This window comes from Dasypus novemcinctus, chromosome 4 (genome assembly GCF_030445035.2).
Source record: "Dasypus novemcinctus isolate mDasNov1 chromosome 4, mDasNov1.1.hap2, whole genome shotgun sequence".
Classification (NCBI taxonomy): domain Eukaryota; kingdom Metazoa; phylum Chordata; class Mammalia; order Cingulata; family Dasypodidae; genus Dasypus; species Dasypus novemcinctus.
In genome coordinates this window covers 31,970,644-31,985,255 of record NC_080676.1, presented here as the reverse complement: position 1 = coordinate 31,985,255, position 14,612 = coordinate 31,970,644, and the positions used below count along the sequence as shown (strand labels likewise).

General features: G+C 37.0%; 1 protein-coding gene across 1 annotated transcript; it reads right to left on the bottom strand.

Annotated features, from left to right (window-relative positions):
- Positions 1 to 796: 796 nt before the first annotated feature.
- OTOL1 (otolin 1) lies at positions 797 to 14,313 on the bottom strand. Its single transcript, XM_004462305.5, has 4 exons — positions 13,951 to 14,313; positions 7,676 to 7,765; positions 4,731 to 4,802; positions 797 to 4,094 (listed from the first exon to the last, which is right to left on the bottom strand). Exons 1-4 carry the CDS (start codon positions 14,309 to 14,311, stop codon positions 3,214 to 3,216), a joined length of 1,404 nt encoding a protein of 467 aa, XP_004462362.2. The 5' UTR covers positions 14,312 to 14,313; the 3' UTR covers positions 797 to 3,213.
- Positions 14,314 to 14,612: the final 299 nt, after the last annotated feature.

Here is a 14,612-nt window from a genome sequence, read left to right as displayed (position 1 = left end):
TTCTAGATTTTGAGCAAGCTACCACTTCAGACTTCAGAGAAAGCATGGCCTATTGACACCTTAATTTTGGACTTCTAGCCTCCAAAACTGTTAGATAATAAATTCCTGTTTTTTAAGCCAACCACTCTTACAATATTTGTTACAGCAGCCCTAGTAAACTAAGACAGTAGTAGTATATACATAATGAAAAAAAGATATTATTTAATATTTTTAAAACAATTTATAGCATTCTCAAATTTATATTTATGCAGATCTAGATGGAAAATTCATGATGGATCTAGATTCCAGAATAGTTATAAGAAATGATAAAACTAGTAATATAGGTGATAATGGTTTATATGATGAAATTTAGATATTTTGCCATATTTTCTACAAAAATCTATCATATGCTGCCCCAATAACATTATTTGTTCTTGATATGTAGAATTCATGGGTCATGTCCAAACATTATTTCCAATTCTGCTGAGTAAAATTTCTTCAAATTGAAATTAACTTTAAAAAAAACTAAGAACTATGATGATTCAAGAGACATGGTCTAAGTTGACAAAACTCTCAACAGAATATTGATCTTGTGGAAATCCTGATTATTAAAACAATCAGGGTTTTTTTTTTTTCTGAAATGAAGTTTAACAAATAACATTTGTGGGTTAAATATATAAGAACTTATAAATTAATGTCTTAATTTGTTGCTCATCTAAGCATCACCTGCCCTTTAATAAAACACACAGACATGCACAAATAGTAATTCAGTCACATTTGATATTTGGTTTACTCTCAGTCACATAAAAACCACAACTTTTTATTTTTCCAATATAAAAGCATATATTTCAAGGTAGAAAGATAGAACATACTTTAACAACTGCTTGTTATCTTAATTAATAACTTACAAATATGTAAACATATGGTATGAGAGGCCCCATTTATATTTCAACCTTGAACCCCTTGTATTTTAGAGGAATCCAGTTAGGAGATTAGTGAAATAATCCAGATGAGAAATGATGGTGGCTTGACTAGGTGGTAGCAGTGGAACTGTGAGAAGTCTTCAACTTCTGGATACATCCTGAAGGGAAACACCAAGAGCATTTCCTGACAGATTGGATTTGGGTAAGAAAGAGAAATATCAAAAGACACAAGATTTTTTTTCACAGAAGTAGTCATCACATTAATTAGGGAAGAAAGGGAAGAGCAGGTTGGGGTAGATTTCAGAAGATTGGTCTTGTTATGTTAAGTTTGAGATATCAAGTTGGCAATTTAACACACAGATCTGGCATTCAGGGGGAAAACTGTATATTTGGTAGTCATTACAGTAGATGTGGTATTAAATCCTCAGGATGGAAAAGACCCACTCTTGATTTTTCTGCTTTTCACGAAATGGGAGATATGGTATGGGTGATCTTTCCCATCTTCCTAAATTAGTCAACTCTCAGCTTCCACAAATTCCTTCAATCCAAAGATGAAGAAGGCATTAAAAGAAAAGAAAAGAAAAGAAAAGAAAAGAAAAGAAAAGAAAAGAAAAGAAAAAAGAAAGAAAAGGAACATAGAAACAGAGAGAGAAACAAACCTCTAAGTTCCTAAATGTTGTCACTAAAAGGTTTTCAATCCTCAAATTGGAAAAGAAAGAAAACATCATTTTTTATTCACTTGCAAATTATCATATTCTCCCTCTGACAACTACAAGCACAGTCACAACCAAAGCAATATTACAACCTAAACAATGAAGAACTACTGAAGGAAGGGGGAAATGTCAGGAGCATGAGAATATAATTAACATCACCCCAGCCTACTGGGTAATTCTCGTATGAGAAACTAATGCAACATTCTAAAATCAGGGTCCTACCGACCCTTGTCCTATGGGATGCTATTTGATGAGGAGTTTTTTACCCAAGATGAGTTTGGGATCATTGGAGAAAACAAAATTAAACTATTTCTTTTCTGTGGAAGCACCAGAGACTACACTAATGTACTTCATCAGTCTTCAAGAAGGAGATACAGAATATGTATTTCCAACATTTGTTGGACCACAAAACCCAACTCTTTTTCCAGGCACTCATAATAGCAACTTCCAGAAATGGTTCTCCTCAAAACATAGATTGGGAAATGCTATTCCAAAATATATGGGTGAGAATCTTAAAGATGAAGTTTGTCAGAGTTGTCAGAGCAAGACCAGAAAGTTCTCCATTACCCACTCCCTAGCTTGATTCACCAAAATTTGCAAATCTGCCTACCTATGTGCCTCCACAGAACAAATTCAATTTTAATTCAACAATTCACTCTTTTAAAATGAGCCACAAAACTATTAAATATTCACAGAGCTATTAAACATTCACATTGCAAGTGAATTCCCAAACCCCCGTCTGCTCCAGCAGTTTTATCACTGAATAACAGGAATTAATTTTTATAGAGATGATGATAATGAAGCCAAAGAATTTATTCTAATTAAATATTCTTCCATGAAGAAAGGGGCAAAACTTGATATCAATAAAGGTTTAATTTTATTCTTGAATCTTCAGGAACATTCAGTTCTTCTAAGCACAATAAGTTATGTAATGAATGGCTAGATGTGTGCTGTGATTGAGCAATATCTTTACCTACTTTTATTTTATATTTTACCCAGCACACATATAATAGAGGCTTTTTGAGCAAACCTTTACACATCCATTAAAAACTGATACATTTTAGATGTTTTAGCTAGTCTTTATAATTCTTTCTGTGAATTCTTCCTGGATTAAACTAACATGAGATTAGATGCATTTTGTTGTAAGACCAGCCTCCCAACAGAATCAAAATCTTTAAGAAAAGACTGTCCAGCTCTTAGGCTCACTTTCACATAGAAAGAAGTTACATTCATTCATAGGCAATACAGAAAATATTTAGTAAGTCTATTCATTACATATTTCATTCATACAGATAGTATTCATTCAGATACTAATTATTTAAAGGGTGTGAGAAAGTGCTGTCATTATAATGCTAAATGGAAAAAGCTGGGTTCAAAACTATACAGAACTATGCTGTAAAATGCATATAATATTTTTTTAAAACAGGTGCCTTGATATATCAATACAATTAACTTTGTGTTATATAACATTTCTTGGTTTTTTTCATAGTACTGTATAATCATGAAAAAAAATAACAAAAGTTAATTTTTTAGCGGCACAGCTCTACATTACCTGACTTAGAACACTAAACTCAAACTACAGTGCTCAAGACAGAAGTTTATGGTGACATTCCAGGAGTTTCCTCCGGGTACAAAAGGAAACCAGTAAAAATGCTGTCATCCTCAGCACTGGCATACACCCCATTCCAGTCTTTTGAAACCTCCAGCCAGACTTGGTCCCCTGCCCTTAATTTCAGGATGATGAGGAGAGAGGCCTGATCTATTTCCTGACCATAGAGAGTTTCTCTGGACTTGAACTGCCTCCTATTCCGGGCCATCACACTGATCCTAGCAGGTCGGCCCCTCACCGTGACATGGTAGGAGAAAACGTACGCCCCGGGAAGACTGCAGTTAAACACGCCGGAGGCGGGGCTGTAATGTCCCTGGTCGTTATAGAGGACCCTGTCAAATCTGATGGGGACGCTGGGAGGCGGGAAGGGCTTGGATAAGGCCGCGCTGAAAGCCGACCGCGGGGCCCCCGTCACCTCTCCCTTGGCGCCCCTAAGACCCCGGGAGCCCTTCTTCCCAACAGAGCCTCGGACCCCTTTGCTCCCGGGGTCGCCCTTTGGCCCAGCAGGCCCCACAAGACCAGGGGCACCTGATTCCCCCTTTTCTCCTTTAGCCCCCGGATGGCCTTTGGCGCCAGGCAGGCCATGCGGGCCGCTTTTGCCTTCGGTTCCAGTGTCTCCTTTGGCACCCCTCTCTCCTTTCCTGCCCCCCTCGCCCTTTTGCCCTTTGCCGCCCCTCTCCCCAGAGTCTCCACAGTAGCCCTTGTCCCCCGTCTCCCCCTTTTCTCCCTTGGCTCCGGGCTGGCCGGCCGCCCCTTGGCCTCCTTTCTCGCCTTTGGTACCATTCTCACAGGTGTCCCCCTTTGTGCCTTTTTGTCCTCTCATTCCTTCCAGTCCAATGTTTCCTTTATCCCCCTTAGGACCAAGTCCACCTGAAATGGAAAATTAAAGTGATGTTTAAGCATCATATAGGCTTTAAACAACATGCAGTGCCACAGAGCTCCAAAAATAGAAACAACAGCTAACTGGGTCTGGAAAGCTGGCTCTGGCCTGGTAACGGCTGTGCCTGGGAGAGTCTTATATTGAGCAATTTATTTAATGCTACTCTCTCATAAAAGGAAAAGGTAATGCTACTAAGAAGCAATAACTTGTACTTAGACCTAGTATAGCTAGTTCTTTTTTTTTTTTTTAATTTTAAGATAATGAGTATTCCAACTATAGTTGCCATTTTATTTCATTCTCCTTTATGTTCTGGCCCAACTAAAATGTTCTCCTAAACCTCCAAATTGTCCATCCAAACCCAAAATCTTACAAGCAAAGAAAATGAGACCTAGGAAGATTCAAGGATGCTTTTCCCAGGGATATGAAGAGAGCTCATATCCCAGGATGTAGCCTCCAAACTCTTAGACCAGGGCTACTTACACTCCATCCAGTCTTCTAATAATTAGAAGAACCATTATATTTTATATTTCTATCTTACCACCCTGATAACTTAAAATACAAACAGGAAGACAAGTAAGTGCTATACTGAACCCATGACTGTACAAAAGATATATTTTTTACTCTACCTTTTTCTCCAGGTTTTCCTGGGTATCCTGGGATTCCACTTGCTCCTTGCACACCACGTTCTCCTTTAAGGCCTACAATGATACCAACATTAACATTTTTTTTTGGCAACTACAGTATTTATGATATATCTAGTATCAATTTCATAGCCATGTCACAGGCCCACGTTTTCTATACCAAAATGGTTTAATGTTAAAATAGTGTGAAAAAAAGAATTTATTGAGAGCCATTAGGAATATTTTATTCTAATTGATTCTAATATTTTATTCTAAATGAGAAACCATTTAAAGGAGATCTGGGGGCAATGCCAGCTCCATCAAACAGAATTCTTCCTTTCCCTGGGTGTTCCCATAACTCTTTCAAACCTCTTATAAAACTCATGAAATCCTGCCTTCTATTTTATATGTATACATTTATGTTTTTCCTATTATGAATTTTGAATAACAGTTAAAATGTTTTCTTTACATGTCCCACAATGCCTGAGATTTGGTGCCATGTACCACACAAATGTAAATGCAGAGCACAACAACCTGCAATTGATTAAACTGCAGTTGATAAAACTAATGATAATAAAAATCCATCTGGAAAAAAGTTGTCCTTGAAATAGAGCACCAATGAAAAGCCTACTCTCATTTTCTGTTGGGATGTTTTTCATATAGTAGTGCAAATTATAGAACTGTGAGAAATCATATTTGAAAAAAATTGAAAAGCAGGGTTTTTAAATATTTGCCATTTAACCAAGAAATGGATTTTTATATTAGGCCTGAACCAAATCCCATCTTGTTACAGTGCAAGCACACCAGATATATTTTTAATTATAAATGATAGTAGTAATAATAGCATCAATAGTAATAACTAACTCTTATTGAGCATTTACTTTGCACCAGGCATTATTCTAAGTTCTTTAGAAGGTTTTTTTAATTTAATCCAACCATTTCTATTTAATATTAATTTTTATTTAGTATCAGCACAACCTTTCATATAACAGAGAGGCTCATATAACAGGATACTGTCCATCAACAGGAACATTAATTTATAAAAGTTATAAGTGCCTCCCTTCAAAAAAGGTAGAGCAGATATTTTTGCCACCACTTTAATCACAGAAGAAACTAAAGTATGAAAAAAGTTTTTAATTTGTACAGAGTCAAATATGAATGCAAATAAATTGGCAGGCATCAATTTGCCAACTATATTATTTATGACATATCTAACATTTCTGTTTCAGGTTTACCAGGGGAAAAGAAATCCTGAGTTAAACTAAAAGTCGTGAAAATAGACTCCCCCACATTTCACAAGACCGATTAGGAAAGTCAGACCTTGGACCACTCAGCCAAATTTTCTAGATAGCTGGCTCCTCCATTATCACTCCACATAAATTACAAAATTTGAAAATTAACCCTCAGGCATCAGGAAAATGTCTGCATGACTTTTGAAAGAACCCAACTCTGATGGAAAGTGAGGGAGCAATCCTATTCCCAGTCTTTGTTAATAGTTAAATACTGACTTTCACCTCACAGAGTTACTCTGGTTCTCAAGTTCATTTAAGGAGCTTAACCTCTTACACTGAGTTTATTCATATCAAATAGTGATTAATGAGACTACAGTCATTCCACTCATTTATTATTTTTCTTAACTTTCTCTCTTAACCGAGAGTCCAAGCTAAATCTGGAAGTTAAAGGAAAGTAGAGTTGCTTCTTTATAAAAAGACTGGCTGAATGAGTTTCTGCTTTTGATCCTTCATCAAAGCATATTCTTAAGAACCTTATCTTATGGTACTTCTCTGTTTTTCTTCTACTTCTAGAAGTCTAGCTTCCAAAATGTATGAATCACTGGGGAAGTTCATAACTCATCTTTATTTCACAGGGTTTTCTGCTAACATAATTCAGCCACAAAAGGATTAAATGTTTCCAAGAATGAAAATTGTATAACTGACAAGTGTGAAGTAGCTCTCTCTTACCTCTGCATCTTTTTTGAGTAATTACTTCACTGAATGTTCTACTAGAAATGAGTAAGGCAGTTCCTGAGCCAGGTGGAGGGTGATGTATAGATGTTATTAAGTCTTTTGACATGTGACACTGAAGCTAAAACATTTAACTTGATGGATAGATAGTATTTCTACAAGCTGGCGATATTCACTGAGGAATCTCTAAATGTCCCAGTGAATCTGTAACCTTCTGTCAATATCGTTAAGCACTTAAAGAACCAGGGATTTCCCGGGGCAGAAAGTTCTTTTACTGATAAACCTATAGAATTACAGAATTTCTAAACTGGAAAAAAGATCTAAGAAAGCCTCCATAACTACAAATCTTCTTTGATAGTCAATACTTATCTAGTCCATTCATCTCATTTTCCAAGTAAGATAAAGTTACTGGTCCAAGGTCACTGTTATAAGCTTGTTATCCTCAATTTTAATTCAGTTCTTTTTCCTCCATTGACACTGCCTCTGGTTTCAGGCAGGCTATCTAACTAAGCTGATTATTCTGTAGGGTTGCCTGTGCTAGTTAGTTCTATCTGGTACCAAATAAATTTACACGATGAAAAAGAGCTCATGGGGTGGAGGTGGGGTTTATATAGGAAAGAAAACTTCTCCACAGACCATGAAGAGTCCTGTGGATTCCAGTAACTAGATCAATGGGGTGGCTGGTGAGAGATGAGAACTCTGTTTTGAGACCCTCTGTGTCTGTGTGTATATAGCTGTGTGAGTGCCTGCATGTATGTCTGTGGGTACAATATTCCAAGGGAAGTTTAAAATTTCCCCCAATGGACTATTTATAAAGTTAACATTTGTATATCAAATTTTTTCTCACAGTAGGCTTTACCAAATTTTACAGTTTTAAAAAATTTACCCACCTGCAAGAATTCAGTATTTAATTAACAAGTCGGTCTCCTAAAAAATGATGCAGAATGTCCCTTGAGTTTTTGACATGAAGCGAATATAACTACATACCCTTCTCTCCTTTCTGGCCTTTTGGGCCTTGGGGCCCAGCAACTCCTGGTGGCCCCGGAATCCCCTTATCACCATCCTCTCCCTTAGGGCCTGGAAATAGGATTTTAAAAACCATCAGGATAGAAAAATGCTCTTTTGAAATCCATTAGCTCAAGGGGGTAAAAGCAATCACTTTATTGAGACTAGTAATTGTCAGTGTCCTAATGATAAAATCTACATGAGAAAAAACTATTACATAGTTCTAAGGAACAATATTTTTGTCTAATTTGAAATTTTGTACTACCTGAATAGATAAATTGAGCTCATTAGTACTCGTCACTGGATTTATGGCAGTGCTCAAATGATTCAGAGAAGCTGCACTATATCAAACAAGAATAAAATTATTATCTGACTCTTAACCTCATGTGGACCACACCTTCCAATTGCAAGTAAAAACCCGATACCTAGCATTTTTAGATTTTCCAGTCATTCATTTATGAACTGCTGCTGAGGCCTTCTCCGCACCAAGCATGCTGCTGGGTGTTAGGAGTACAGCCGTCGGCAATTCTGGCAATCACTACCCTCTCCTGAAGCTGAGAGTCCATAAAACATAAACATTGAACAAACACCCACACAAATAAATAGAAATTGCCAAACTGTGGCTAGAGACATAAAGAAAAATGAGACGGTCCTATAGTAGACCCATAATAACCTAATTTATATTTATGGGATAAGAAAAGACCTCCCTGAAACAATGACATTAAACTAAGATCTAATGAATGACCTAGGAGTTATCTAGGCAAAAATAAGTATACGGATATTTCAAGGAAAGCAAGAGTGGAAAAGACCATGCTGTCTTTAAGAACCTGAAAGAAGAGCTTGTGGATGGAGCTACTGATCAAAGGTGAGAAGAGACTGAGAGTCAGGCAAGGGCAGATCAGGCTGGCCTCAGACCTCACGCAGTGTTTTTGATTCTGCAGGGCAATCAACATCCCTTTCACTTACTTGGATCTCACAGGGACCCCAATCCTAGTGATAATTAATCCTTCCTACAACTGCCGCCCTGTCTAAGGCATAGGAATCGTTTCCCAGCTCCCGTAACAATCCCTGATTGAAATCATTTATGCCCAGATTCTTGAAAAATTAACCATCTGGATAAGGGCACTCAATAAAATTAAAATATTTCATCTTAATTTCAGCTTAATTATTATACTTAAGGCTGATGAGATGGATAAAATTATACTCAACACAATTCCTCTTTGGGAGAGCACCATATTTATTTTGAAGAAAAACTGTAATAAATCACTTTCAAAGGAGATTAAGGCCTAAGGTAGACTCAAATAACCAAAGGTGATTGTTAAACTCTCTCTAATAAGGAAAGGAGTATATGGAGAGGAACGGAGAAAGAATAGATGGGGCTGATGGGCGCCAAGCAAGATGACTAGATATACTTCATTGTGCAATGTCTCCCTTTCCTCATAGCCCCCAAAGCTCCATCTTGATATACTTTTGAGGGAAGAGATGAAGGGGCTATGCCCAGAGTGGCACAGAAAACAAACAGCAACTGCATGCAAGCTCACAAGGTGTAAGGAGGCAGCCCCTCACATCTAGGAAAGATGTTCATCTATGATCGATTACCACAGGGTAGGATATAACGGGAAGAGCAGAGGCTTGAAGGCACAAAGAGTTTGGTGTTTTGTTTTTGCTTTTTCATAAATTTTATTGTGGTATCATGTATATAATATAACATTTCCCACTTTAACCATTTTTAGGTGTACAGCTCAGTGGTGATTACCTTTACAAAGTGGTTAGCAAACTTTCCATCACTCCAAACAAAGCTCAGTACTCCTAAATAACTCCCATTCTCCACCCCTTGGCTCCTGCTAACCTGTAATCTTTGTTTTGTCTCAGGGAATTTGCTTATTCTAGATATTTCATAAAAGTAGAAGGTTTTTGTGCACTTAGCATAATGTCTTCAAGGTTCACACATGGTGTAGCATGTATTTGAACTTAATTCCTTTTTATGACTGAATAATATTACATTATATGAATATAACACATTTTTTATCCATTCAGTGTGAGTTGTTTCCCTTTTGACTATTGTCAATAATACTGTTATATACATTGGCATACAATAATCTGTGTCCCTGCTTCAATTCTTTTGGATATAAACGTAAAAGTAGAATTGCTGGTTCATAAGAAATTCAATATTTGGATTTCGAGGAACCACCAAACTGTTTTCCACAATGGCTGCATCATTTTACATCCCCACCAATAACGTAGGAGTGTTCTTACTTCTTTTTGTCCATTTTTAAAAATAATAGCCATTCTTGTGGTTGTGAGGTTATATGTCACTGTGTTTTGATTTGCATTTCCCTAATGGAGAATGATGAGCATCTTTTCACGTGCTTATTGGCCATTTGTATATATTCTTTGGAGTATTGTCTATTCAAGTCTTTGGCCTATTTTTGCAGTGAACCCTTTAGAATTCCTTCTCAGTTCTTTATGTACATTTCATTCCAATATGTTCTTTGTGATTACCACGGGGCTTAAATTTGACATCCTAAATCTATAACAATCTCACTTGATTTGATACCAACTTAACTTCAACAGCATACACATATGCTCCTATACTCCCCATCCCCCCATCTTTATGTAGTTCTTGTCATAAAACCACACGTTTATGCATTATAATTCCAAAACCATTGATTTATACTACTTTTTATACATTTATACAAAGTGGGATTGCAAACCAAAAATACAATAACACTGGCATTTATATTTACCCATATTGTTACCTTTACAAGATATCCTCATTTTTTCATGTGACTTCAATCTATTATATAGTGTCCTTTCCTTTCAACCCAAAGAACTCCCTGAAGCATTTCTTGTAGTGCTGGTCTAATGGTGACAAACTCCCACAGATTTTTATTTTTGGGGGGAATACTTAATCTCTCCCTTATTTTTGAAAAAAACAGTTTTACCAAATACAGATTCTTGGTTTGTAATTTTTGTTCCCAGCACTTTAAATATGTCATCCCACTGCCTTCTTGCCCCCATGGTTTCCCACAAGAAATTGGTACTTAATCTTACTGAGGTTCTCTCTTGCTGCATTCAAAATTCTCTTTTTCTTTGGCACTCAACATTTTGATTATCCTCTTTCTTGGTGTGGGCCTATTTGAGTCTATCCTGTTTGGAAATCAATAGCATCTTGGATATGCATATTCATTTCTTTCATTAAATTTGAGAAGTTTTCAGCCATTATTTCTAAGAAAATTCTTATCGTCCCTTTCTCTCTTTCATCTTCTTCTTCAGAGATCCCACAATGCATATATTGGTACACTTGAGGTGTCCCACTCTCGGTCTCTGTTGACGTTTCTTCATTCATTTTTCTTTCTGCTCCTCACACTAGATAATTTCAATTGTCTTGTATTCAGGTTCACAGATTCTTTCTTCTCCCTGCCCAAATATGCTTTCAAATGTCTCCAGTGAGTTTTCCATTTCAATTATTATGTTTTTAAGATCTAGAATTTCTGTATGGTTCCTTTTTATAATTTCTTTTTATTTTGTTCAGTCAATGTTTTCATAATTCCCTTTAGTTCTTTGTCTATGGTTTCCTTTAGCTCATTGAACATATTTAAAACAGTTATTTAACATCTTTGACTAATAACTCCAACAAATGAGCTTCCTCAGGGATGATTTCTGTCAAATTCTTTTCTCCTGAAAATAATCCATATTTCCATGTTTCCTTGTGTGTTTTTTAATTTTTTATTGAGAACTGGAAATTCTGACTATTACATTGTTGCAGGTTTGGAAATCTAATTCTCCCTTTCCTCTGGGATTGCTGATATTTTTTCTTGTTGAGGGATGGAGTCATCAGTTTGTGACTTTTCCAAACTATTTTTGCTTCCAAACAGGACAAGAAAGGGGGAATGGGTATTGCCTCTCTAAGACTCTTCCTGTGCCTCTGCCTGTGGAATTGGGAAAAAAGGCCACCCCCCATGCTGGCCTGCCAACAATAAAAAGCAGCAAACAAAAATAACAATCAGACACCTCACTCCTTATTGGAGTCCTTATTCCCTACCCTGGCACCAGCAAACCTACACAAGGAATGTGGGCTGCAGGTGGGGGGGGGGGCAGGGAACTGGAGGGAGGGGGGAGGGGAGGGGGAGAGAAAGGGGATGGTAGCCACTACATAGAAGGTAAAATTGATGGAATTTTACCAGCCTCTTATCCTGCTCTTCCCTGGATCTTACAAGTTTTATACTAGATTCCAGAGTTCAAAAACTTGGTTCAGATAGTTCCTCCCTATTCAATAGTTGCTTTGGTAGAGGGGCTGATTCCTGGACCTTTATGGTTCGCCATCTCCCCACAATGCCAAAAAGCAGTGTTTTTTAAAACATTGGCAAAGCCAGAAAGAATATCTCTTTATAGAATTTCAAAAACAGAATCTTATCAAATCAGGCTCACGGTATTCCATGAGATAGGACCAGACTCCTACCATATTCATCTATAAAAGTAAACATAATTTACTGAGCATTTACAATATCCCAAGCACCACACTAAGAGCTCTTATATGTATTATCTCATTCATTTCTTTTGACAATGCCATGACACTGGTAACACTCTTATCCACTTTATATTTTGGAAACTGAGACTTAGAGAAGTAGCAATGCTTCAGTAAGGTAGGATCATGAGAGACTTAATCTCAGCTCTTAAGCACTACGCTGAATGGCAGAACAAGATATTCCAAGATTGTCCCAAAGGCAGGCTCATAACTTGGCACCCCTTTGAAATATTTGTCTCATGTATTTACAGGAGAGGCTGAACCCTGAAAACAACATGTTTAATCTACCACTGGGTTAAATAAAAAAAAAAAGAAGCCCCCATGTTACAGATCCCACAAAGCTTAAAAGGCGTTTTAGCAACCAGCTGTGTTTATTAGATCATGCCTTTGGGGTTTTCATCTTCCACACAAAGCAGTTTGTCAGCCAGATATTGTACTCTCTCTAAGAGAAGTTCTGGTAAATTTAATTTCCTCAGTCTCATCACATTTCCAATAATGTTTTAGTACCCCTGAAATCTTGGTGTCCCAGGCCATTCCCAGCTCCTTTATCCTACATAAATATTGAGCTATTTCCCAGAAGGCCCCTACAACAAGATGGAATGAGTGAAAAACTTTAATGAAGATTTATAGTTACTGATTTTATAACTTTAATTTCTTCAAGTGAGACACAAGTGTTTTCTTCAGGAAATGGTAAATTTGAAACTGACATTCTGATCCTACTTTTGTCTTGAATTCTTTACTATATGGCTGAAATTTATTACGATAAAACTAAGAGCACATCCATTATGCACGTAATAAAGACACTTGAGATTTTGAAATGCATTAACTGTGGCTTTTTTTTTTTTTTTTAAGGAAGTACCAGGGATTGAACCCAGGACCTTGTACACGGGAAACAGATGCTCAACCATTGAGCTACATCTGTTCCCCAGTGAGAGTTGGGTTTTTTCCCATTTGTTTGTTTGTTTTGCTTTTAGGAGGTACCAGGGACCAAACCTGGGACCTTGTACATGAGAACAGGTGTTCAACCACTTGAGCTACATCTGCTCCCCTAACTGTGGCTTTTAGTGGAGAAACCACCAGGCAAGGATACAACATGGCCTCAAAATATTAATGAGGAACATACAATCCCACCCTTTATTCTCCACCTCACAGGTGTTCCATTTCTAATCCTAACTACAAATAGCATTCCGAAATCCATCAGTCAAAACACATTCTTACCAGGCAACAGAATTTTCATTTACCTTTTAAAAAATCAGCCATTAATGAAAAAAGACTAGTGGTCGTAAATACATGTAGGTTTAAGGACTACAGCACCAGTGCTGGTATTGGTAGACTCAGTCTTTGTTCTAACTTTCTATAATTATAGATATGTTCTATAATCACCCAAGACAGTAGTCTTATAATTATAGATATGTTCTATAATTGCCCAAAACAGTAGTCACTTGCCACATTTGCCTTTTAAGCACTTGAAATTGGCTAGTGTGATTGAGGAACCGAATTTTATCTTATTTAATTTCAATTTTAAAATTAATAGTCAGACAGGTGGCTAGTGACTACTGTACTGGATAACGCAGCATCATTTGCATTTGCTGTCGCAACAGTACACCTAGGTCCGTTACCACTTACAGGACAATGTAGAGACTCCCTTAAGGTGAGTTCACCTCCCAACCCACACCTCAACCCGAAGGATATACAGGTAAGAAATATGGTTTTATATTTTTTCAAATACCTGATTTTCCAGTTTCCCCAGATGCTCCTTTCTGCCGTGGTATAGGTAAACAACAACCACAGCAATTCAGAAAGAAATCAGCGGGGTCAAGGGTGATGTTTTCAAAAGGGAAAAGAGTGGCAGTGCCAAAGGCAGAATCCAAGGCTGAGGGTTCCATGGTTCGTTCTGCCATGTCAGCCGTTTCAGTGAAGGGGGCTTCTTCTTCCAGAAGTGGGCCACTGGACGCCTTGAAACCCTTTGGCATCTCTCTTCCTTCAGATTTCTTCGTAAACTTGGTATATGGTGTGGTCTTTGCTATTGCATCCATGCCAGCAATAGCCAAAATAATTAAAATGACACAAAGCCAAGAAATCATCCACATATTTGAGTCTGAGAAGAAGATATAATAGGAATATATATATATATATTACATGAGATCCAAATGGAAAGCCTAAGTGATATAATTATATACTTATATAAGACAAATATGCATATATATGAACCAAAAGAGTGAACAGTATGTATAATAAAGTCTGAAATATATTATATGTAAATTCATGCTTGAATATTTTGTTTAACTTTTTATTATAAGGAACATTTTCCTTCAACGATCCTTTCTGGTTGTTTTCCAGTGTTACATGTTCTCAAATATTGTTCTCAGTCATTCAAATCATCTTGCCAAA